The 27,460-nt window shown below is 38.3% G+C and overlaps 1 protein-coding gene across 1 annotated transcript in view; it reads right to left on the reverse strand.

The window, feature by feature from the left end:
* The window catches only part of LOC100750437 (solute carrier family 2 member 13), a 261,443-nt gene that overhangs the window by 129,712 nt on the left and 104,271 nt on the right, over positions 1–27,460 (reverse strand). The window contains exon 4 of the mRNA XM_027396332.2: positions 908–1,019. Within this exon, the coding sequence (XP_027252133.1) occupies positions 908–1,019 (112 nt within the window). The remainder of the gene's footprint in view (positions 1–907; positions 1,020–27,460) is intronic.

Consider the following 27,460-nt stretch of genomic DNA (forward strand, 5'->3'; position numbering starts at 1 on the left):
CACTAAGCCAGGGAAATGCATTTCTTTACATTACAATAGGAATGACAGTCATCAAGGAAACAAAAGAGCTCATGAGGATGAGGACAAGAAAACCCTTGTGTATTACTGGGAGAAATGCCATGGATGTCAGCACAGAGGATTCTCTGAAATCTACAATATGACCCAACTATACCACTCCCCCCACACTGTAAGTCAATACACCACAAAGATAGTTCATAGCACTGCACTATGACTGTGCATAACAGCTAAGCTAAGAAACCATTCCAGAAGTCCATCAGCAGAGGAATGGATAAAGTAAACACCATTTATGTACACAATGGAATTTGCTGGGCCATAAGAATAATGAGATTATGTAGTTTGCAGGAAAATGGATACAACCAGAGATTATCATATTAAATGAATTAACTTAGTCTCAGATAGACAGATATCACATTATTTTCCCATTTGAGAGTCCTAGATTACATATAAAATTGTACATAAAATCAAATATATAGAGATGATAGGAAAGTAGGCACAGAGTTGTCTGGGAACCAAGGGGAATACAGTCAAGAGAGGAATGTAGTGGCTATGGGGAAAGAATGTGTTCCAAAATCATTTAATCATTACACAACAATGTTCTGTGTGACTCTGTATAATAAATGAAGTTCAAAATGACGTTAGCTTGGATTATACAAAAGTATCAGTGGCATAATTACAATTTGTATGCAACATATAGTATCAATAATATGCCAAACACAAAACTACCTCTAGGTTCCAAGTGGTGGGTATTTAACAATCACCATAAAATATACCCAGAGGAAATTCCTCTGCATTTAATAGTGACAAACTACTGAGAACTCCCCCTTGCCTTCCCTGTGAAACACTCCCTTCACACACTTTTCAAGAGAAAGCCAACCAGAATACGTACATGATGGTGTTGATGCCCGAAAGCTGCTGGAACATCTGCAAACCACATCCCACAACTAATGCTCGGCGAGTAGGGGGATAACTCAGCATTCTGCAGATTACAGGTCCAGCCGCTTTTTACAAAAGAAAGAGAGAAAGACCCGGTCAATACTTTTAGATTTTATTGCAAATCTCTGTGAAATTAACACCATTGGGCATTTTGAAATACAACTTTTATGGAAATTTGGCAACAATGTATTACTTCTAAAACCAACAGTATTTCATAGTTGTGATTTCCAAAGTAACAGCAGAGAATTCTGATGGTAGCAGCATGTCATGGGTCCTATTCAGACTCATAGAATCAAATCTGTCACACATTATTCTTCCTTGAATTCTTTCTAATTGCAATTATTAATTATGCCTTTTGCCTTTCTACTTTCTCAACAATTAAATATGACTTAAAATGCACCCATGTGGGACCATTAACAAAGTAACTGGCAAAAACAACCACATGAAATAGCATTTATTCCAAACAAATAGGAACAGAATTCATCCCACTCTATTCTATTGACCTCAAGAAATTTAGGCTTGATACCAATTCTGGTTATGGCAACACTGAGGATTATCAAAATGCAATAAAAGAAAAATAATGTCTATTGCACATAAATATATGCATGTATGGAAATATTTAAAACTGAGTTGGTCCTGAGGAGGCATTAAATGATCATTTTAAAATATAAACAGAGGCTAGTTAAATTAAAATATAAACAGATGCCTTAACTGGTAAAGGCACTTGTCACCAAGCCTGAGGACCTAAGTTCCATCCTGGGGACCCACATGACAAAAGGAAAGAAATAATACCTGTAAGTTACCCTCTGACCTCCACTATGTCATGCACAAGTAGGCACACATGTACACACACACACACACACACACACACACACACACACACACACACACACAAACATACACACACATACAATATACACTCATAAATGTAATAAAATATAAATGGGATTTTGAAAAGCTTAGATCAGTCCTGCTGTGCTATCTAAATCACTGAGGTCTCTAGTAGTATAACTGGCCTGTGTCATGGCTTCTACTCCCAGACGGGTTTGCCACAGAGTACGCACAAAACACTAACAAGTATTGTATATGGTATCCTTGCTGGGCTAGAAACTCCTCCTAGGATCCAAGCCATCTTTGCTGTTAGAGGAAATGGCCTGTGATTCCCAGGATGGCAACTGCCTAATTAAAGCACTTCCCCAATGTTCCTGCTTCATCACCAAATCCTAAACTAAGCCAAGGGAATTAAAATCCAAGTAAATCTCAGTTTCAGGAATCTCCTGAGAGCCACATATTTAGTTTGCTGAAATGATAAAGAATGTGTGTACTCTCTCAATAATAAATGATAACATGAGGTCATCAGCCAGAGCATTAATTAGAACTGAATGCTATAGGGCTAAGACTGCTCTGACTCTTCAAGAGTATGATTAAAATCACAAAGCTTGACCTACTGAAAATGTTTCTGCAATGGCAAGACATTACAAATCAGTCTAGAGGGGCATTGACGGTCACTAAAGAGCTCAATAAAATGACAACTTATTTAAAAAGTAGGCTGAGTGTATGCCATACATAAAGTTGACTTAGATTCACTCAAGCTATAGGACAACCAACTGTATCAGAGAGGCTGTGTGAAACACTGTCTACTGCGACAGTGTTGGAATATATATGGATCACTTACTTGAAGGAAGGTGGGCTTCTGTGCAAATACAAATATTTCTAAAGTAACTGTAAAAAGAAGCGATGCACACAGCACTATATAAACAGCCAGATTTCCCCTAAAGTCAAAACATTTGTATAAAATTCACTTACCCTGTGTATTGGGAATGAATTTGAAATGATAACCAAATCAAACTATACTTGTCTTGGCTTTCGATAGGTCAAAAACTACCTTTTTCCTTGTTCAACAGTATTCAAAATGCTGGAACTATTTCCACTATTACATTGTATCATGAACTGATGGTCAGGTAATGTCATGGGAGAAAATTATAAAGAATTAGGACCAAAGTTGGCCTTGCCTTAATATAAGGGTGTGGGCTAGTACATGTTGTAAAATATTGCTTTAACGATGTAAAGATGTGTTATATTTGTTTACACCACATTTGTTTAATGATAGAGCCTCCTGGCCTTTCTCAGCTCGGATTCCTACTCTTTATACCCACTGGCTGCCCCACACTAGTCTCTATTTCTCACTATCTCCACTACCCTCCCCACTTCTCTCACAGATAGGCTTGGCCATGTTTAGTATGTTCTTTCATTTGTTTATTTTTCTCTCTGCTCTGGACAGTTTCATATGCCTCTGGATATTTTCACTTTCTTATCCACAATGAAAACCTTCCCCCAATGGAGCAGAAATTTCAATGGGTTCTTTACTATGCCCTCTTGCATACAGCTGCAGCTCTCCAAAACCTGATAGGTGAACCAGAAAAGTACACAGTCTTCAGGAAAATAAAGTCATGCTTTAACGGCTTGAAACAGATCTCTAAAACTAAACCCAATTAATTTAAAAGTATTCAAGTTGGAAATCACCCTGAAAATGTTCTTTGACCATCATGACATTCAGAAATCAACCAAAAGGCACCTAGAGCACAGCTCCTAAAGCCGAAGCTCTCCGGTAATTCTAACAACCAAGGGGCAATGCAAAGAATGTCAAAGTCTATGAAACACAGCATGTCAAATTTGTAGAATGCAGCTAAAAATCTTAGCTTCAACCTTAAGAAAGCAACAAACAAAAAGACAAAGGAAACACATGCTGAAAACAAGTGCAAAGTCCATGAAATATCAAAGAGGAATACAGCTGAAATGAGCCAGTGAGACCAGAAGCTGTTTCATGGAAAGATGAATAAATCTGAGTTCATCAAGCTAGACTATGGGGCCAAATGAGAATCTCCTTGAAATCCTGGTCCTTTGCTCTGCCCTCAAATGGCCAAAGAATACATGGGGATTGGTTCAAGATGAGATTACACTAGATTACCTGGTCTGTCTGCAGTGAAGCCTAATAGAAAGTGCAATGTTCAAGACAGGGAAAATGACAGGGACAATACTGACCTAGAATTAGGCTATAAAACACTGGATACCAGCAAAGTGGGAAAATCAAGGAACAGATTGCCTCCTACAGCCTGTGGAGGGAGAACAGGACTAACAATGTCTTCATTTCAATCAAATAAAGCTGTTTCAACTTGTTTTCACCAGACAACAAGTACATATTTTTACTTCTGAAAATAACTTCTGATTTTTATGCGTGCATGCATGCATGTTTGTGCATATGTGTAGACATGTATGACACAGCATGTATGTGGAGGTCAGAGAACTATCGGCATAGTTGGTTCTCTACTTCTACCTTTGGAGACTGAATTCAAGTTGTCACACTCAAACCAGGTGTCAGGCCTTTACCCAGTGAGCCACCTTGAGAGCTCAGAATTTCACCTTTTGTAGTCTGCATATAATAGATTCTCCTACAGTATTCCACTGTATGGACCCTATTCCGTTAGCATTCACTTACTCCCTTGGGAGGAAGGACTCTACCCACCCAAGGAATGCCATGGATGAAATGTTTCCTCCCCTCTCCTAAGAAATGAAACTTAGTGAGCTCAGGGTGTTATATAACAGCTCTCATTTAGCCTTGAGATCTTGTGTATACTGAGCATATTAGGTGATAGTGATAAATACTCTGTTTTTCATTGTTTCTCTGTCACAGTTTTGATCCCTGAGCTGTCTTGAAATAAAAGCTTCTCAGAATGCCAGTAAAGCACTCACTCTGGAGCAGCATTGCCTAGAGCACCCTGGTCCTGAATCTCTAACTTGACTTCAATTCCTTGACACCAGTCACTGGAGGGTTGTGATACATTTTTTAAGCTACCAACTTTTGGGGCATTTGTTACAATAGACACTGGAGACTAATATACAGAAAAAAGTGAGAGAAGACATAAATGACCAGTATCAGGAATAAAAGAACTGAACTCAAAATAGTAACAGAATAAAGCAGCTTTATATTATTTATATTATATATTAATTTTACATTACTGTGTAATATATTATATATACATAATACAATATAATTCTTATAATTTTATATTATGAATTATATATTATGATTTATTATATATCACTATCCATGTTATATTAATTCTATTATTATATATTTAATATATAATAAACATATTGTAACTTTATAATAATAAAATTATCAGGAATAATATTTTGCCATCAAATATATCATCTTAAAACAATAGACACTACAAAATATGAAACCTTCAAAGTCCAGAGAGGGTCTGAGTAGTCAGACCCACAAGTTATAAAAAAATAAATTATTAAAACTTTTGGAGGGCTGGAAAATGACTCAGTAGTTAAGAACATTTGCTGTTCTTCCATAGAAACTGAGTGCAGTTCCCATCATCCATATTAAGCAGTTCCATGGGATCCGACATTTTCTTCTGGTATCTATAGGCAGTCACACACATGGCATATACTCTCACTCACAGACACACAGAAACACACACACTGACACACAATATACACACATACATAAACACTCACAAGACATACAGTACTTAAACATATAGACACATAACCACATATATACACACAGGAACACATATAAATATATATACACACATACAAACAGATACATACACACACACACACACACACACACACACACACACACACACACACACACAGCCTGACCCTTAGTCCAAGCTGATTTGTGTCATTTGTAGGGAGAGGTTGCCAAAAAGCATCCCAGAGATGGTTTGGGAGTCAGAGAATTTCAATCTCTTGATTGTTCAGCTAGTTTGATGGTATGACACATATGCTGAAACTTGTCAATTTACCTGCTTTAAACATGTCCTACTTATTGCATATAAATTATACAATAGAGTTGGTTTTGAAAAATAATGAAAACTTCATCAATAGAAAAGATTTTAGGTATATGGAAGACCAACATAGTGAAATGGATGGTGACATTCCAAGGCTACAATCCCGTTAAGTAGAAGCAAATATTTCCCCAGAAGTGCTGACTCCGCCCATGCAGGAATATAGAGAAAGAACCAACAGCTGGGGATGCATAGCCCTTACATCTCCACCATTTTACTCACCACTGCATTCCTCCCTATTTGATCCATTTACTGAAAGACTGTCACATACTAAAGAGTAAATGGATATTTCATGACTAACAAGTTACAAGATCTGAGGTGGAGAAGGCTCCCCACCACAGACACTTTTCAGATTAAATTCTTTGTTGTAATGTAGGTCCTCTGTGGGGAAAGCAGGGTTGTATTGAGAAGATAATCATCTCTCATTTCAAACATTAGTCTTCTCATCCCCAATTTAGGGGCCCGTGATTTGGCTTCAATCATATATAGCAACTTCTCCCAACACCATGGTCAGCTTGGAAATGGCAGCTTGGCAAGACCATTCTCACTCTGTCAGCTGTTATCAAGAAAGGAGGACCAAAAAAGCTTGCTATCCTGGCATGTAGCCACCAATCAGCACACTGCAGAGGCAAGCACAATTAGTTATGATTATTAACCACCAGGGATATTAAGCATGGATACCACCCTGATGACCTCAAATTTCAATGTCTCTTCATGCCTGTCCAGCCATGTTATCATCATAAGCATTTTACCCAGAAAGGCTGCACAGGTGCTGCAACAGATCTGTGTAAAGCTAAGCACAACGTGGGCAAGGAGTGAAGCAACAAAGGTAATATCCTTTCTCTGACCTTACCCTGACTCTACTCTGTGCCTACTTAGGAGACTGAGTTTTGAATGCTAACTCCCTGAACAGTCATGTTCACCTTGGTAACACATTTGAGACTTTAACTGACCCAGAAGCATAACCCAAACAGTTGTGTTCTGCTAAAACAAATGATGCTATGTTCCCCTGACCTACATCTGTCAATGGTGTCATGTTGTTTTCTTTCTTTATAAATGCTGTACACCTGAGCTTCAGGGCCAAGCATTCTCTGAGGAAGAGCCTGATCTCTGTTGCTGACTAATAAAGACTCTAATTTGGTCTTATAAAGTATGGCTGTCTAGAACCCCTTTGCCTGGATTATTATAGTAGCTCTCCCAAGGTCGGAATTAACACAAAGCTAGAATGTGTGCTAATTGTCCATGCCATTGCTACAGGGTATTTTAAAAAGATATAACTGCATCAGCTTATTTCCTAGGTATAAAAAAATGAACAAGTTATAAACATCCTGATTAAGAACTCTGTAAGGCCAGAGCACTTCTGAGCTTCAGAAGGAACCACATTCTGTGCCCTTGTCAATGTGTAAGGCTATTTGCCCCATCCTGTTAGCCCTCCCTGCTCTTCAAGCCAGCCTGAATTATTTCATTCCTACATCCAGAAAGTTAAAAATTTCTCAAGAAAAATTAGGAAAATGGGCCACTGTGACCTCATGACAAATTCTTGTATTTCTGAGCAGGCCCTCATTGCTGTCAGAGGTATCTTTGTTCTTGCTCTAACAGATGCCCCATGACATACAATATTTAACCTAAATACTACCTCGGGCATCCTATTGTTCCTGTACACTTTCCCTTGTAGGTTTGCTACATGTGGAGAGCCTACCTGGACTCTACTCTGTATGAGGCTCAGAAGCATATGATGGCTTGTCTTGAGCTCCTTGTGATCATGGCAATAGGGAAGGAATCATATATAGAAATCAAACAAGGTGTATCATAATGTCAACAAGTGACCAAAGAGCTTCATAGCTAGTATGCTGAGATTAAGGCAAAAGGTCCTGCCAATCACACACACAAGTCATCAATTCTTACTTCAATCCTTGCCTTATATTACCTATGTGTCAAGAACTATAGCTTTTGAGCATTCATTATCTATTCCTACTTGCAAGGCTTTAATAGTCAAGTTCTAATTAGATTCAATTTCTAATCCTCTATAAAATATTCTTGTTTTGTACCTGTGCATTCTATGCTACCCCCTTTTCTATTGCTGGACCAGGCATTCATCCATCTCCACCAAGAGATAACACAAACACATAGCTCAGTGCTCAAAGATCAGTTCCACCACAAGCCCCCATCTCTACTATAGTGAAAGATTCCCATTATGAAGATTAGAAACAGACATGTGCTGGGCAACATTATATATTCAGATACAAGCTTGACACACAGTTTCTCTGCCTGTAACCTTCTCCAGGTCCAGCCCAGCACCTCCACACTGTTGCCAAACCATCTGCTTATGAGTTTGATTAACTCTTCAACCTGCTAAACTCTCTGGATAACAGATCCACTAGAGTGTTTCATGGGGGGCACAGTGCCAACTCAACCTATCTTTTAAATCTATTTTTACATCACTGCTTTTTATCAGGCAATGGTTTGTCAATTGTTGTATAATCTGTGTTACCAAAACAAACCTTGAGTCTTCATTAACTGCCCCTTAAAAATGTTTATTTTGCCTGGGACTGAATTCTTCTGATTTTAGATGGCTGGCCATTTCTCTTTTCCTGGTCTCTGACAACTTCTGTAGGTTCTGTTCCTTATTTCTCATTGATATTGAATTTTATTGGGTGTTTGGTTCAGATTTTGTCCTTATTTTATCATTTTACTTATTCCTGAATTTAGTCCAGGATCAGGTATATAGACAACAGTCAATAACTATTTGCTCAATGAATATGAAAAAGCAAGGAAGGGAGAAGAAAAATGCTCCATGCAGATAGTGTTGCTGAGAACTTGCGGATGGAGAGATTCTGAGTGTATCCCAAGCTGCTAAATGATGATGTGGTCTACTACAGGCACCACTAAATCTTAGGCGCACCCATGCTGTTCTCCTCAGCAGGAGCAGATGATGTTTGTCATTACAAGCTGGTACCTGGCACATATTCTATTTGGAATAATATGCTGCTGGTATTGATAAATCCAACCCATGTGGTGCAATTCCTTCACAGTCTGGCATTTATGCCAATACATTTTGAAATCCTGCAAAGCAGTCAATTTGCCAAGATGCCAAAATGAGCCAGTTGTCTATAAGTGCATGCTTACAAGCAGCTCACTATAAATTAGGGTTCAAATGAAATCTCTGTGTTAATCTATGCATTATTAGTCCAGGTCGCTAAAATAAATACTTTTTCTACCTGTGAGAACAGATAACGACAGGGCTTATTATTATTGAAATGTTATTTCCCAGAAAGCTTGTATTATTATTACCAAGAACTCATTCTAAACTTTAAAATACTGTCTTAGTTAAGAGCATATAATAAATGACATGGCCATAAATTTATTCTCTACCCCAGTAATTTTCCCATGTAAAACTTTAAATATTCTTTTAAATTTTTTTTATTTTAGTTAGAAAGAAGATTATTTTACATGTCAATCCCAGTTCCCTCTCCCTCCTCTCATCCCCTGCCTCCCCTACCTATCCCACACCCTTTCTGTTCCCTAGGGAGGGTGAGGCCTTCCGTAGGGGGTCTTTAGAGTCTGTCATATTCTTTGGAATAAGGCCTAGACCAACCCCCTTGTGTCTAGGCCCAGGGAGTATCCTTCCATATGGGATGGGCTCCCAAAGTCCATTCCTATGCTAGGGTAAGTACTGATCCACTACAAGGGACCACATAGATTTCTGAGGTCTCCTCACTGACACCCACATTCAGAGGGTCTGGATCAGTCCCATGCTGGTTTCCCAGCTATCAGTCTGGGAACCAAGAGCTCTCCCTTGTTCAGGTCAGCTGTTTCTGTGGGTTTCACCAGCTTGGTTTTGACCCCTTTGCTCATCGGTCCTGATTCTCTGCAAGTGGATTTCAGTTCAGTTCAAGTTTTAGCTGTGGGTATCTGCTTCTACTTCCACCAGCTGCTGGATGAATGCTATAGGCTGGCATATAAGTTAGTCCTCAATCTCATTATCAGGGGAGGGCATTTAAGGTAGACCCTCCTCTGTTGCTTAGATTGTTAGTTGTTTTGATTTGCATTTCCCTGATGGCTAAGGATGTTGAACACTTTCTTATGTGCCTTTCATCCATTTTAGATTCCTTCACTGAGAATTGTCTATTTAGTTCTGTACCCCACTTTTTAATTGGATTATTTGGTGTTTTGGAGACTAGCTTCTTGAGTTCTTTAAAACTTCAAATATTAACAGCAATGGGTGATTGGCATGCTATTGAGAGCTACTGTGCCCCCCAAACCATTCTTGAGCAAAGAAAGCATCATTTCTTAAATGAGACATTTAAAAATGCTACTATTATGCTAGTATTGTGACACTATTTTCACAAACAACCATTCTTTGAAATAAAAGTTTCTTTTAGTCTGTCCAATTTTTAAAATGATTTTTCACGTTGGGAAGTAAAGCTACACTTGACTTAACACTTGCTACAGCATACAACCATGCAGTGTTGATTAGTGCAGTTTCTCCAATCAGGGAAAAGGAAGGTTGAATCCACTCAGCTATTCAGTACCCATGGGATAGGTTCACCTTCTTGGAACTACATGAACTTCCCAGATGTCGACTTCTATTTCAAAGGTAGGTGTGTGTGTGTGTGTGTGTGTGTGTGTGTGTGTGTGTGTGTGTGTTGATAAATAAAGGATATACATATACATATATATGTGTATATATAAATATACATACATCCATATATATATATATATATATATATATATAGACATACTTTTATATGTATATAAAAATCAAATCCTGGAAAGATGAAATATCTTCAGTGAATTAATTGGTCAGGGTTAACTGGTGCAATGGTCTACATATATAATCCTCAAATTCAGGAAACCAAGACAGGATAACCATGAGTTTGAGGGCAACCTGGATTACACAGAAGACCCCATGATAAAAACTAAAACAAGATGAACAACAACAGCAGCAACAATAAAAATGCATGTTTCCCTTCTCTGTCAACAAATAAACAGGCTTCACTTTTAAATATAAAATAAATCAAATAATTTGATGAGTATGAATAACAAATACAGTATAAGGCTGTGGGGAGCAAGACCTGATCTCAAAGTAAAATAGAAAACATCAAGGGTCATGGACATAGCTTCTTGATATAGTGCTTGCCTAGCATGTCTGATGCCATAGGTTCAATTCTAAGGACTGTTGGACTGTTAAAAAAAAGGAGTAAAATAAAATTTATTTACTTAACAGATTAATGCAATAACTCCTAAACAAATGCTGGTAAAGAATAAAATGAATACATAAATCAATAAGATTTGTGATAGATCCTATAAAGAATTCATTCCACCTAATCCCCTGATGTACAATTAAGACGACATTGGTGTCAGAATTACCACATCCCCTGCTTTCCTTTATATAACACAGTTGTCCTCCAAAAAAACAATCAAGCAGTCCTACATCTCTATACAATGAGGATATTTTCAGATATGTAAGCTATGCTTCTACACATAACTGATTTAGTTTTAAAAACTCCATATTCACATAGGAATTTTATATGGACATTTGAAGAATGTTTCTTTTTATTTTAGATTAAATCACTTAACAACTAAACACTATTGAGGATTTTAACTTGCATATGCAACAACTGTGATCACTCTGTACTGAAACTTATATAAGATGGTTACTATGAAATAAAAGTAACAAGATGTCCTATTATCTTTCCATGGGGTGGAATACTTAAAAAATTGCAACTGTCCCACTTAATTACAGATATAAGATTGCCACAAAAGCAGGAGGTGCCTTGAAATATAACAACTTAAAGAATGTTGTTTTCTGTCTACATGGTTCTCAGAAAAACCAAAATTGTTCTGAAAATACTCAGGGACAGATATAAAAATGAGTCAAATACATGAAACTATAAATGCATCCTCCAATTCAAAAGCAGTTCTTTTCCTGCCCCAATTCTTTTCTTCCAACTCTTCCATTGCCTCCAGCACAAAGAAGAAAAGAAAAAAAAGAGCAAAGGGGAACAGGAAGGTATAAGAGAGGTCATTGATTCAGGGCAAGGAGCACAGTTATGTGACAGAGGCTTCCCTTGCATGGGTGAGGCTCTGGGCTCATCTCTTGGCTCACCTCCATTCCTGCAAAACAGCAGTGGCCCAACATGGCCTCCTGTTGTCATGCTGTTTCCTACCAAAGGGAACATTCTATCTTGGAGGGAGGCGAGAACCTCAGAAAACTCAGGAAATCAGTGAAAGAAGCTAACACAAGTTAGAAGGTGGATATAATGGCCCATCCAGTAAAGAAATTTGCTGCCAAACAATAAGCCTGATGACCCCAGTTCATTTACAGGGATCCACATGGTAGAAGCAGAGAACTAAGACTCCTGCAAGTTTTCCTCTGATCTCTGTTTCATGCTTCTGCATGTGTGTACCCACACACATGCACCCACACCTATGCAAACAAACATATGCAAAATAAGGTGGGTTTCTTGAAGACCACAGAAGGATGGATTTTGTTTCTTTTGCTCTTGTGTGTGTGTGTGTGTGTGTGTGTGTGTGTGTGTGTGTGTGTGTGTGTTTGAGACAGGGTTTCTCTGTGTAGCCCTGGCTCTCCTGGAACTCACTCTGTAGACCAGTCTGGCCTCAAACTCACAGAGATCCACCTGTCTCTGCTTCCTGGGTGCTGGGACCGCTCAGCAGGATTTCATTTCTTTAATTCAACCTGTGTCTTTTTATTGGGGTGATGAGGCTAATAGTATTTAAAGTTATTATTGAAAGGTCTGGTGTAATTTCTGTCATATTCTTTGTTGCTTGTGTTCTTAGTCCTATTTTGTGTTTCAGTAATTATAGCTTCATTTGCTTTTTTCCATATAGTCTCTTGGCTAGGCTTATTTTTCCCTTTAGTCTAAAGTACTGATTCAAGTATCCTCTATTGTGCTGGTTTGGTGGACCTGAATTGTTTGGGGAATGCTATATACTTTAAATTTTTGCTTTCTCCTTGAAATATGGCCAATAGTTCCACTAGGTACTGTGCTCTAGTTTGATATCTGTGTTGTCTTAGAGCTTGAAGTACATTACCCCATGCTCTTCTGTCTTCTGAAGTATCTATCCACTGAGAAACCAGATGTTACCCTGCTGGGTTTACCTTTCCTTAAGACATGGCCTTTTCTCTTACAGCTTTCAATAACCTCTCTTTGTTCTGTAAATTTAGAGTTCTAACTATATGCTGTGGGAAGATTCTTTTTCACTCCTGTTTACTTGGTGTTCTGTGTACTTCTATATCTATGGGTCTGTCTTCTTTTAACTTGGGGAAGTTTTCTTCTGTTACCCTGCTGAAGATCTGCTCTATGCTACTTCTCCTTCTGTAGCTATAATTCAAAGATTTTTTTTTTCATTTCAGCTTGAATTCTCTTCAATATGTCTATCTCTTTACTGAACTTTGTTTTCAAATCCTGTTTTGTCTTCATCATTTCATCCAGCCACATAATTACCTTTTTTGGGATTTGTAGTAATACATTATTATAAAAATATACATTCTAAGAGACTGGCATTTTTGCTGGCCCTCACAGCCAGAGTTAGTAAAATACCTTGAGGACACTTAAAACTCGAGACTGCTATCCTACTATCTATCTACTGAGCCTGTTTGCTTAACCTGCCTTTAAGAGAAACGTAACAATGAACTTTATTTCCCTTCAATTTCCTATTTAATCAACATTTATAACCTAAGTTAATGCATATCTGAACTCTTAATTTATATATTCTTCCATGCTCTTGACCAACGAAAATTCACATGTGTGTGTGTGGGGGGGGGGTCTGTGTGGGCAGTCATTTGTTGAAAGCAACAGACACTGAGCAGCAACCTTACAAAACAAATACTCGCCATAAATGGTGCAAGCAGTGTTCAAATACTTCTTGATAGTGTCCTTTCTTGTTATCTGTGCCAGTTGCAGTTAAGAAAGTTTCATTCCATGTAAAACCCTATTAAAGGTTTCTGTAAAGTATCCCTCATTCATCTCCCATGTGATGCTGTCTTTCTGAGCAGTAACCCTTTGTTAAGGACACACAGAAACACAGACACACAGATGTGTGTGTGGATGTCCTTCTGTATGCTATGAATATATGTTTCTCTTATTGGCTGATGAATAAAGCTGTTTTGGCCAATGGACAGGCAGGATATAGCCAGGCAGGAAGTATAGGCTGGGCTACTAGACTAGGAGAATTCTGGGAAGCAGAAAGCAGAGTGAGTCGGGAGGGAGACAATCTGTAGCTACAGAGAAGATAGTATGCTGGACATTCTCCAGTAAGGCAAAGGCAAGACCACGTGGAGATACATGTAGAAATGGGTTAATAAGTAAGAGAGAGCTAGCCAAAAAGAAGCCTAAGCTATCAGCCAAACAGTGTATAATTAATATGTAAGCCTCCATGTGTTTATTTGGGACTAAATAACTGCAGGACCATGTGGGACAGAAACTTCGGACTACACACTGGCACATATATAGGGACAGATTTACAAGACAGCTTTAGGGAAGGCACAGGTTCACACTTAAACAACACAGATTACAGACAGCAGACAATGAAAGGCACAGGAAAAGAATCAGGGAGCTCAATTCTGGATTTGCTAATAATAAAAGTACTCTAAGGAGAAGTGCTTCAATTTTTCCCCTTAATGGAATATAGATACATTTTGGGTATCCTACCGTTATTATTAATAGGTGTCAACTCACACAGAGTATCACCCAATAATTTGTTATTTGTTTTAAGTTCATTGAGCTATTTATTCATGTCTTCTTTAAATTCCTTGAATTCTTTGATCAAATGTATGGTTCTTCTTTTAAATTCTGTGTCCCAGAATTCATCTAAATAATTCTCAGAAGGTAACTTCTATAGGAGTAGTGAGCTGTATGTGTGAGGGAGGGGGTGTTATAGTGCTTGTCATTTCATAGTATCTCTGTTTGTGTGATGTGACCTGGGCATACAGATTTCTTTTCTTGTTTGTGTGTCTGATAGGATTGTCTATGTTGCCTCAGGCTGTCTGGTACAGGAAGTTGATGACCAGCCCTAGACTTGGGAATATGTAGATACCATAGACAGGCTTGGTTTTGAGCAAACTAACTAGGAATCCAGAGCATGAGCTGTGAGTCTGGTGCCAGGCCTCGGATTGTGGAAATGGGACAGGCACATTTGGGTCAATTGTGTTTACTGTCATTGTTTGTAATAGAGGTTCACATAACAACTGTTACACACCGAATTAAAATTGTCACTATGGATCTCATAGTGGCACAGAGTGGAAAGCAAATTTAAGGTCTTTCCACAGTGGTAGAGCTAATTCACACTTAGTAGATTTTACCCATCTTGTACCCCACCCACTCTATCCCCTGGTGCCCCCCAATAGTTGCTGATATTTTTTATTAGTACTGATGTGAACCCCACCACCCTTATCATATCTCTCCTCCAAACAGATACTTGGTTAAGAAAGCCCTTTCCTGAGAACAATACTTTATATAAGTCAATATTGAAATGCAATTTTCTCATGTCAAAAAGCTAGTGACTAAGTGTCAATTTTTATAATGGTGTGTTTTTACATAAAGAATTGATCATTTTTACTGGGCACATATCTAAACTTAGGATTAAAGACTCATCACGTTAAATTTTGCAAAACTGAAGAGTACAAAGATAACTATACGAGATGGGAGAATCTGGTCATTGTGAATATATTCCAATCACAGAACATTCAGCATTGTTAATTTTAGGCAAACCCTTCAGTGCCCAGATTAACACTAATCTTGGACATAAACTGATCTGCTAGAACAGCACACCATCATAGGCAGCAGGGCTTGCTTATTCAAAATGAGGGTCTCAAAGTCCCCCTTTTTCTTCTGTATGAGTATACATATAAATATGAACTGCATATGTATTTCTGCACACACACATACACACACATACATACATACACACACACACACACACACACACACACACACACACACGGGGCTAGAGTGGAGTTACAATGATCAGATAGCATTCTACTACTTACAGACTTATACATTCGCCTTATCTGGATGAGGAAAACAAAGCATCTCTGAAGCCACAAATATATTTCTTCCAAATTGTTACAATTCCATGCCTTCTTTAAAGGCATATTTCAAGTCATAAACAAAGGCCATATATTCAAATGCTCACAAAAAAAACCCCAAGTCAAACTGGTAGAACTTCTGTGGAAAACAGACGCCCATGCCAAGCATTCCTATTGATTACTGCTTAAACATTTCCACTAAATCCACTTTGATGGCTTACCACAGGCTAGCTCATAGTCTGCTTTGGTATATGATTTGGTTAATATAGCAAAGAGTAATAATTCCAGAAACTATTCTTCCAGATGCCTTTACATTAAACATCTGTAGATATCTAGCCTTGTTTCCTTTGCATTCTTATTTTTTTAATTTCTTTAATTAGGCAGTTTATTTTAATCTCCCAGACATGATAAAAAATATCATTTTACTTGATATAGTCTGTCCTGCACTTATAGATAAATCTGGCTCTCTAGGGATGAGGTCAGTATTTTAAAATCTACATATGGCATTTTTATTTTGGGACATGTCTGCAGTTACCATATGGCCAATGGCAATCTGTGAAGGGAGTCAGGATGTGTCTATTTAAAATACTGGCTAAAACTAGAATTTCCACTCAGAAATGCTTTGATGTGGCTATTTTTTCTGAATGTTAACTCTTATTTTGACTTATAAAAATTCAATCTGACTACTGTAAAATATACAATGAAATTTTAAATACTTTCATTGATTAAATCTTGGAAATGGATATGTATGTACATGTATGAGATGTGTAACAGCTATGTTGTCAGAGATGTATAAATTATTCACTTTCCTATTCTATTTGTTCACAACTTGCATATACTATAATTGAGTTTACCTCATAATTTAATTTCTTATGATCAATTGACTATACAGGTAACAAAGAAGAAAAGTAGTGACTAAGTACCTCTCAGATCCAAAATATCTGTCCTCTAAAGTCCCTTAAAATAACAGGATTCTGTGCTTTTTGAATTAACCTCTTAGCCATGCATACATTAAAAATATATGGATCCTTATATGAAACAGACAGGATGTAACTGTTATGTGGGACCATAAACAAGTGTTCTATCTGAATGAAGCATGGCTACTCTTAATTATTCCATTCCATTATTCATCAAGCTACTATAAATGTTTTAGGAAAATAATAATGAACAATTCTAGCACTTTCCTAAAAAGCACTATTCATAAACATTCTATTTAGATCATTGGTATAAAGCCCACTCACTTTATTATCGTATGTCCATTTTGACTTTCAATGCAAAGAGGGAAGGAGCTGAGAAAAATGGCATTTGAGGGAGCTGAATAGTGTTACAAAGACCAAGGAATCAAAATTAGTTCTAATTAAACAAAGAACTAAAATTTATTATGCCCAAGGAGTATTAGGGTTCTCTAGAGGACCAAAACTTACAGCACGAATCATTCTTTTCTTTCTTTCTTTCTTTCTTTCTTTCTTTCTTTCTTTCTTTCTTTCTTTCTTTCTCTTTCTCCCTATCATATCTATCTATCCAGAATGCATATCTCTCCCTATCATATCTATCTATCCAGAATGCATATCTATCTATCTATCTATCTATCTATCTATCTATCTATCCATCCATCCATCCATCTATCTATCTAATCTATCTAGGCTGATTGATATTGGCAGATATAGATACAGGAACAAATGTATATATAATTATAGAAAAGGGATTTATTAGAATGGCTTACAGACTGTAGTCCAGCTAATCCAATAATGTCTGCCTACCAAAGGAAGGTCCAAGAATCCAGTAGTTCTTCAGTCTCAAATTACATGCAGCAAAGGAAAATTCAAACTATAATAACTATATACTCTAGTAAAAACAAAATGCTGTCCTTTCCATGTGGGAAGTGGCCCAATGTAGTCAACCTGACACCAGGTCACTGGCTGGTCACCCTGGTGAACAGTGCCATATCTGGGGCTAAGTGTTGGTCTCTACTGTTGACATATTTGACACATTGACACTCAACAGCAGCTGTAGCCAGGTCAGCCTTTATACAAGCTGCTAGGAGAAGGTGTGGTCCAGATTACAGGTAGATCTTCCCACCTCAAAAGATCTGGATTAAAAGTAGGTTTTCCCACTTCAAATAATTTAATAAAGAAAAATCCCTCACTGGTATACTAAACCTCTTGGGTTTCAGTTAATCCCAAATGTAGTCAAGGTCACAATCAAGAATAGCTATCACACAAGGTATGACCTCAGAATTATCATTTCTAATCATGGTATCTAGAATCATGAGTTAAATGGATTCCTATCCACAAATATCTTCCCAGAACTTTGTGAACCTCCCCAAAACCTTAAGAACTTCAGAAGCCAGATGTTGTAAATCCATGTAGGGTTCCTCGTTCTTCAATTGCACTGTGTGGTTCAGAAAAGGGAGTGGCTCTAGAAGTCTCTAGGATGCTGTCCATTAGACTCTCATCTCCTTTCCTAGGATCATACATGTGTTCATTCCTTTCTGCTCTATCAGTCTACCACAGTTCCTGAAGGAGCTATACACAAGTCCCTATTTCTGTCACTTCACATCCCAACAATTTGGTTGGAACTATGGTTATGAAGTAAAGTCTAAGCTCATGCTAACGGGTAAGGAGCCATTCTTTCATCCCTCTTTGTATTTCTTACCATTGGCTCATTGATTTTGAAAACTCCCATTGCCTTGTGTGTTTCAATCTTAGACAATTGTTTCTTCTCTAACATTTCTTTGTTCCATTTTAGAGAATCTAGGCAGACTTGTCTTTTTTTATGATAGCCTTAAATGCAGGCATTCTCCTAGGTTGTTCATATACTATTCACTGGACCTTGACGATATGCTTTGTCCTATAATGTTACATGTCAGCCTTTTGTAATTTTGATCTGGATCTTGGCTCTTTACGTCTGTGAAAACATTGTTCTTAAACAATCACCTATCCCTTCACACAGGTCTATTGTATCTTCTTATATACATTGGATCTTTTTGGTTAGCTATAGTCTTTAAGATAGGGAAAGAGGGGTGTAGAATGGGACGAGGAAGGTGTGAGAGGGGATTAGTTCATACACAGTGAAAATAAAACTATAAAGTCTAATTTTAAAATAGAGGAGAGCAAAATATGAGATACCATAAGAGAGGGAGCCATTATAGGTTTAAAGAGAAATCAGGCACTAGGGAAATGTCCAGAGATCTACAAGGATAACACCAACTAACAATCTAAGCAACAGTGGAGAGGCTACCTTAAATGCCCTCCCCTGATAATGAGATTGAGGACTAATTTATATGCCATCCTAGAGCCTTCATCCAGCAGCTGATGGGAGTAGAAGCAGATACCCACAGCTAAACACTGACCTGAACTAAAATCCAGTTGCAGAGAAGGAGGAGTGATAAGCAAAGGGGTCAAGACCAGGATGGTGAAATCCATAGAAACAGCTGACCTGAACAAGGGGGAGCTCTTGGTCCACAGACTGATCACTGGGAAGCCAGCATGGAACTGTTCCAGACCCCATGAATGTGGGTATCAGTGAGGAGGCCTTGGAAATATATGGGGCCTCTTGTAGTACTTATCCCTAGCATAGGAATGGACTTTGGGATACCATTTCACATAGAGGGATACTCCCTCAGCTTAGAAACATGGGGGAGAGTGTAGGCCCTATCCCAAAGGATATGACAGACTCTGAAGACCCTCTTGTGGAAGGTCTCACCCTCCCTGGGGAGCAGAAATGGTATGGTATAAGTAGGGTATTAGTGGGGAGCAGAGGAGGAGGGGAGGGAGAGGGAACTGGGATTGACATGTAAAACAATCTTGTTTCTAATTTAATAAAAAATGGAGAAAAAAAAAAACTACATCACTATCTATGTAGTTCAGACCTAATTTTCCTGTGGCAGTTCACAGAAAATCCTCTTAAAAGTAACAGTGCTTGCTATTTGCACTTCCTCACTGCCTGAGCTCTTTTTCTAATCTAAGCAGACTTTCATCCTCATACACTGGAAGAATTACTCTTGTCAAGATTTTCTACCACTGCCACTTTGCAAATTCACTGATTGAATTTCCCCTATCATACCTAAACCAAGAACAATATTAGAATTGGTAGTTCATTTGTTGTCTGGATCTCCAAGTCTCTGGGTCTCAAGTCTATCTATCAATCTGTCTGTCTGTCTGTCTGTCTGTCTGTCTGTCTGTCTGTCTGTCCGTCCGTCCATCCATCCATTCATCCATCCATCCATGCATCTATCTATCATCTAAGCATCTATCATCTATCTACCTATATCTCATCTCTCTTCAAATCATCTCTTTCTATCATCTATCTATCTATCTATCTATCTATCTATCTATCTATCTATCTATCTATCCATCCCTATCTCAACCTCTCCTTCCTTCCCTCCCTCTTCAATTCTCTATCCCTCTTTTCCTTCATTCCTTTATTCCACACTACCACCACTAACTTCCAGAAGACTTTTCTCCTGAATTTACTTCTGAATCAACAGCTGCCTCTGCTCAGTCCCTTTTCCTTACCTCTAAACTATGGGTTACCCCAGTGCCCAGGTGCTGCCTGTCCTTCCCATGTATGCATCCCCCAAAGATCTCTCCCAATCTCATGACTTTTCTATAACACCATCAGGATAGTGTCACTTCAGCTCACACAGTAAACTGCTTATTTCATACTTGCATTGAAATATACAAATTGTAGTGTCAAAACTAATATTCTTTAATCCATTCACCAGATAAACCCTATTCCCTAGGCTACATAATCTATTAGTCCTTGCTCATACCTGTCAGTTAAGTCTACGCAACAAGCTGATTTTAATTTGTTTTCATTTTTATCTCCTTTAGTAAACTTCATGAATGGCCATGTGCCCTGGGATCCTGAATTCTATGTCTTATCTCTACAACAGTCTATTAACTTGCCCATTTGCAGAAATAATTTGCATACTGTCAAAAGTACAACTCTTGCCTCAGGCACAATTTCATGCCATTCCATTGGATGCTCTCTAGGAGCAGAGAAAGTAGAACTAGCACATGCTGTGGAATTAGATGTCTTTGTTTCTTTAGGAACTCTTACACATCACTCCATCACTCTATCTGAGTTCATTTTCTACTGTGGCATTAAGCCACCAAGACCAGAGCAACCTATGTGTTTATGATGCGGGTTTTGCAGTTCCAGAGGTTTAAAAGACATGACTACCATGGTAAGGATCATGGACATCATGGCACTAGAGCAGTAGCTTAGAGTTTGCATCTTGATCCACAAGCAAGAGGCAGAACTAATAGGAATGTCATGGGACTTTTTGAAACCTCAGTGCTTGCCCCCCAGTAACATCTCCTCCAACAAAGCCACATTTCCTAATCCTTCCCAAACAGTTCCATCACCTGGCGACCAGGTATTCAAATATATGAGCCTACAGAGTCCATTCTCATCCAAACCATTACCAACAACAGCATTATCTTCACCACTGACAGCACTGCCCCCAGTTCATAACATAAGTCACAAGCATGCTGGCTTCTATATGCCAATACTACTATCATTATAGTATACATGAAACATACAGAGATCAGAGAATTTTGTTTGGAGTCTAGCTCCAAAGCTCTTCCTCAACCACTATACTCTCCTGTTATCCCAGTTCAATAGCACATGCAAAGTTGCTCACAAAGTTACTAACAATAGAGGACACAAGGCCCTGCCTTTCCTCGTAACCACACTGCACATTACCTCACATACAAAGCACAGCGCTGTGTGCACACTGACTTATGGAGGTGTGTACTACAAATTGCCATGTCCATCTCCTAAAATGCTGATATAACACATTCCTCATCACCTTTTAAAATACTCCATTTACATTGTATAAGATTTTCTCAGTCCCTATATTGTCTTTCACTGCTTTTGAAATACTAATGCCCTGAGGATCTAAATGTAAGTACTAAAAAATTGTTTTATAGGGCATGGTCAAATTATGTAATTATTTGCACAAACTAGGAAAAATGTCATGTGCAAAAGAATATCACTAAACATGATTGCTGGCAAAGTACCTTAGATGTTCTTGTTCTACACACACATACACACACACACACACACACACACACACACACACACACACACACCTGTGTTTATTTCTTGTAATTGTGTTGCATAATTTTTCACAAAACAATAAGAATTCATTTCTGATGTTCAAATTTCCTTAATTTTGAATTAATCTAATGTTTTCATTTGGGGCAGTTGTGTGTTCTAATTAAATTATTACACTGAATTTTACTTTTTGCCTATTAGAACTCTAAAAGTCCATATTAGCCTCAGAAAGTGTATATTAATAAATAGAACTGGAGAGAAAATTTCAAAAAGTAGATTTGAAGGGGAGATTTCACATAACAAAAATGGGTATTTTCTGTTCCACTCTAAATCTAAAGAATTGTGGTAGAGAAAAAAATATTCCTTGCTACACAAATTTCATTTATTTTGCCAAAAGTTTTGGAATAGAAAGAAAACACTGCTTAAGCAGGGAACCAGCAGGCTAGTGAGCCAGCTCTACAGGTGAAAAGGGATTTGCTCACACATCTGGTGACTTGGGTTCCATACCTGGGACCCACATGACAAAAGAAGATAACCTATTCCTGCAAGTTGTTCTTTGATTTCCATAAGGGCCAAGGGGGTATGTATGACCACACATGTAAATAAATAAAAGTTATAATTTTTTTAAAGGGAGCTGGAGCTATTTGAAAAAGCTATGTGTGTGGAGATTTATTTGGTCAGACCAGCTTTCCAACCTTCAAGCAACCCTCGAGCAGAACAGGCAAAGCTCTTCAAATCTATCCACTTATACTTTACAGATACAGAAACTCTCAAGATATCTAGGGATATTGGGATGGCTAATGTTGGTTGTTGGGTTTTCAACTTGACACAGCCAGGAAGAAGGAGTCTCAATTGAAGAATTAATTACCTCTAGGAGACTAGTCTATGACATGTGTGACATGTCTCCCTGGCATATCTTCTGGATATTGCTGTAACTTCTAATCAATGTAGGAGGACTCAGTGAATTGTGGGTAGCACCATTTCTAAGCAGGTGGGCCTAGATGGTTCAACACAATCGTCACCAAAACTCCAACACAATTCTTCACAGAATTGAAAACACAGTCTTACATTTTATATGAAAATACAAAAGAAACCCTACCCCAGGATATCCCAAACAATCCTGAACAATAAAACCTTCTCTGAAGGTATGACAATTGCTGGTTTTAAGCTCTACTATAGAGCTATAGTAATAAAACAGCACAATATTGACACAAAAATGGGCACACAAATCAATGGAATAGAACTGAGGGCCTGAACATAAGTTTATGTACCTTCAGCCACCTGATTTTTGACAAAGAAGTAACAAGTACACACTAGAGAAAAGGTATCTGTAACAAATAGTACTATTTGTGGTCAAACAGAATAGCTATATGTATAGATTGAAATTGATCCTTCTCTTAAATACACACAAAACTCAATTCCAAATGGATCAAGGAATTTGACATAGATCTGATACCCTAGAACTGACTGATTGAGGAGAAATAGAATACAATGAAAACTTATAGGCACAGGAAAGGACTTGGAACCCTAGTAGCACAGACACTAAGACCAACACTTGACAAATGAGACTAGATGAAACTAAACAGCAGGGGCATAGCAAAGGATGCCATCATCCAGTGAATGGGTAGCCTACATAAGGGAAAAAATTAGTAGCTATATATCTGGCAGAGGGATAGTATCTAGAATATATAAAATCTCAAAAACTCAAACATCAAAAAACCAGCCACATTAAAAAAGGATAAACAGAATTCTCAAAAGATGAACACAAATGACAGAGAAACATTTAAAAAATGTTCAACATCCTTACATCATGGAAATGCAAATTAAGATTTCATCTTATCCCATTCAGCATAGCCACGATGAAAAAAAAAAAACAGATGAGGACAGATGCTAGCATGGATTCAGGGAAAGAATGCTTATTCGCCTTTGCTGGGAATGCAAACTGGTACAACCTCTTTGGAAATCAGTGTATAGTTTCCTCAAAAAGGTGGAAATAGATCTACCAGATGATCCAGCTATACCACTCCTAGGCCTACATCCAAAGACTTTATAACTTACTACAGTGATATCTACTCATCCATTTTCATTGTTGCTCTGTGCATATTAGCCAGGGAATAGAAAAAGTCCAGATGCCCATAAGTTGATGAGTGGACAATGAAAATGAGGTACATTTACACTCACATGTGGATGTCATCTTTTTAGCTTTTCATGTGTGTATAATTTCAAATACTTAGAGATTAGTAAGGGCCACAGGGGAGGAAGGATCTTTCAAGATAGGAGAGATAGTGCAGAATTATAAAGACATAATGGGGAATAATATAACAGGGAGATATAAGTGGGGTTGGGGGTGGGAGGGCAGGATAGAGGACGGATAACATTGAAGGACATTTGAAAAAGGCATATGGAAACCTACTACTGTAGAAACTTCCTAAATTCTATTCATGTGCATATATTACAGTGGGATAATACTCCAACTGGACACTAAACATTGCCCAATTAAAAAAAAAGTCCTCGGGCTGGAGGGATAGCTCAGGCTCAGCCATTAAAGGCTAGGCTCACAACCAAATATATATATATATATATATATATATATATATATATATATATATCAGTACAAGGAATGGGTTACCTCTTTTTGAGTTGTTGGCTAGTAGAGATTCCACAGGCCAACAAAAACTAGACTTGATTGTGTGTGGGGGGGGTATGTGGAGAGGAGAGAAAGAGGAGGTAGATAGTGGTGGATCTGGGAGAAGTTGTGAGTGAGGGGAGTGGATATGGTCAAAATATATTGTATAAAATTCTTGGAGAAGGCGTTCCGAGCCTAGGAACAAGCCAGATAAGCAGTATTCCTCCATAGTTTCTGCTTCAAGCTTACAGCCTTGAATTTCTGGCCATAGCCTCCCCCTCATAGTGAGCTGTAATATGAAATAAACCCTTTCTTCCCCAAGTTTCTTCTGGCTATGGTTTTCATCACAGCAACAGGAAAAGTGAACTAGGACAGAAGTAATGTTCAGTGGTGCTTATTTACCTCTGATTTTGAGTTGCAAATAAAGGTCAAACCCCATTGTTATATTTGAACATTGAATGGTTACATGCAATGGCAGGAAGGAGTGCTTCCTCCTGAGCTAAGGTTACAAGCACAATAAGTCTTGCTTTAACTGTGACACCACCTTCAGAAATGTGAGTCAGAAAAAAAGTCCTGCTGTCAGAATGTCACCTTTACTCAGGAGTTCCTTTTTGTCTTCTAATAGGGTTGAATAGAAAGCTTAAAATCACTGCTTTGTTAGACAAGCGCTACAAATACCTCTTACAACAGCACTGAACTAGTTCAGGGACACATCTGCCCCCATAGCAAAGCATCTCCGAGGAGGCAGGGGAGGGGAGTTGCTTCACTTCTTCACATACAGTCATCTCTCTAGTTTTTATCCAATACAATTTGTGATCATTATCTGGCATCTACATGAATTGGTAGATTCAGAGAAACTAGGCAAAGCCCTAGCCTTCCACGAGCCTCCGTGGTTGTTAGATGCTGCTCGTCAAGGCAAAGGATGACAAGCCTCACCCTAGGCTGTTCACCATCTGAGAGCTAAGCAGGACACTCCAGCTCAGGTGCACCACATGAAGTAATCTACTGCATCCATGGCTCAGTAAAGCCAGTCATAGTTTGTCATAAAATAGTTCAGTATTTCCACTCTGTAATGGTTCTAAACTATAACAAGAAATACATCTAGTATTTTAGGTAAGAACTTCTCACTGCGTACTTTTCACCTACCAAAGCCAAAATGTGTATCTTTCAGTGTACTTAACTAATATCTCTCAATGCTTTCAGGTCTTCTTGCTAGAAAATAAAATTCACTTACAGAGAAACTCAGTAGTGTTGTCTCTCTAGCTCAAGCATTGAAACCACATGGAGTGGTTTTCTACAATTAAACTGGCCTTTTCTTTGTTTTATTCTTGCCCTTTGAGACATGACCTTACTATGTTGCATTCACTGGTCTATGGCTAACTGTGACTTAGATGGGCCTTGAGACCATGGAAATCCTTCTGTCTCGGCCTCTCATGTGCTAGGCTAACAGACACACGTGTGCTGTCACTCCCATGCTGGTATATAAAGAGCTGGGAAGGACATCAGGCAAACAGCACATGTACCTTTAGCTAAGTGACTGCACTGCAGTTTGACAACTAAGGTGAACAGTGTCAATGCAGAGATGAGAGAGAGGAAGTTAAGCATACGTATATATTTATTCCACCCTACTAGACTTGAGCAATGTAAACTAAGGGGCATTCCACCCTGAAAGGTTTGTCCTATTGGTGCATCAGAAGATAAAGGCAAATCAGACACATGTTCCTTCAAAGAACAGAGAGCAAGCATGTGACAAGGTTTGCTCTTATGACTTCAAGGCTCCAAAGTCCCTCCTCTTTCCACACAAATGTCAGACTCATTTCCTGTAGATATCTATCAAGGAACTGGTCAGAAAGAACTGTCTTCACCATCATCCTGCACATCACCCCAGCTCCACTTTTTCAGCAGGGGACTTTACCTTTCCCAAGAGGCAGAGACCGACCTTTTACACTCATTGTATTTGGAACAGTCAACGAACATGGCAAAATTTTGAGAGACCAGGTCAGACAGTATAAACCTGTTTTCTGCAAACTCACCTCAGGAGGAAGGTCACTGTCACTTTAGCTATTCTGTTGCACATCAAATTATATCTGTACTTGTTCCAGCACTATTACGCCAGCAGTGGTTTGCTCCAAACACCCTCAGTACTTTCAAGCCTTCATCTTTTTTCAAGTATACCTGGGTTTGGGCAGCGTGGGCATCCAGAAGCAAACCTTATTCTAAACAGGCTCATTTCTTTGAGCAAAAGCATTTCAAATAAGACAGAAAAGATGCCAATAAATCACACACTATGCCAAGCTACTGCTTATTTAGGGCTTGGCTGCTATTGTCCATGTTTCCACTGACAAATGCCTACTATTCCTTCTATACCCAGACATCACTCAGATGAGTTGACACCTTCCGTGAAGACACATTTCTGCTTTCTAGTGGTCTTATGATTACATGTTCAAAGACTGTAATATTAAGATCAGCATTATCTCCCCACCATACTGAAGCTCTGTGAAATCAGTACATGTGTGGCCATAGATTCCTTACTGCATGGAACTGACAGAAGGTAACACTCAATAATTCTTTTATTTAAAACTTAGTTCTACAATAATGCAATAGAAAATGAGTTTACTATCAATATATATATATACATATATATATATATTTAAATTCTAAATTTAAAATTTACAGTGGCTATTGTTAAACAGGCTATTGTTGACACCTTATACCTTTCTTTTTAAATAACTTGGTTTATTTCTTTTATGTAGAGAAATGCTTGTGCATGAAGCACACCTGTGGAGGTCAGAGGCCAACCTACCTTAATTAGTACTTGCATCCACCATGCAGGTTCTAAGGATCAAACCCAGGTTACTCATCTTGGCAAGCAAGCACCCTTAGCTTGCTGAGCCA

This window comes from Cricetulus griseus, chromosome 2, assembly GCF_003668045.3.
Source record: "Cricetulus griseus strain 17A/GY chromosome 2, alternate assembly CriGri-PICRH-1.0, whole genome shotgun sequence".
Taxonomy (NCBI): Eukaryota; Metazoa; Chordata; class Mammalia; order Rodentia; family Cricetidae; genus Cricetulus; species Cricetulus griseus.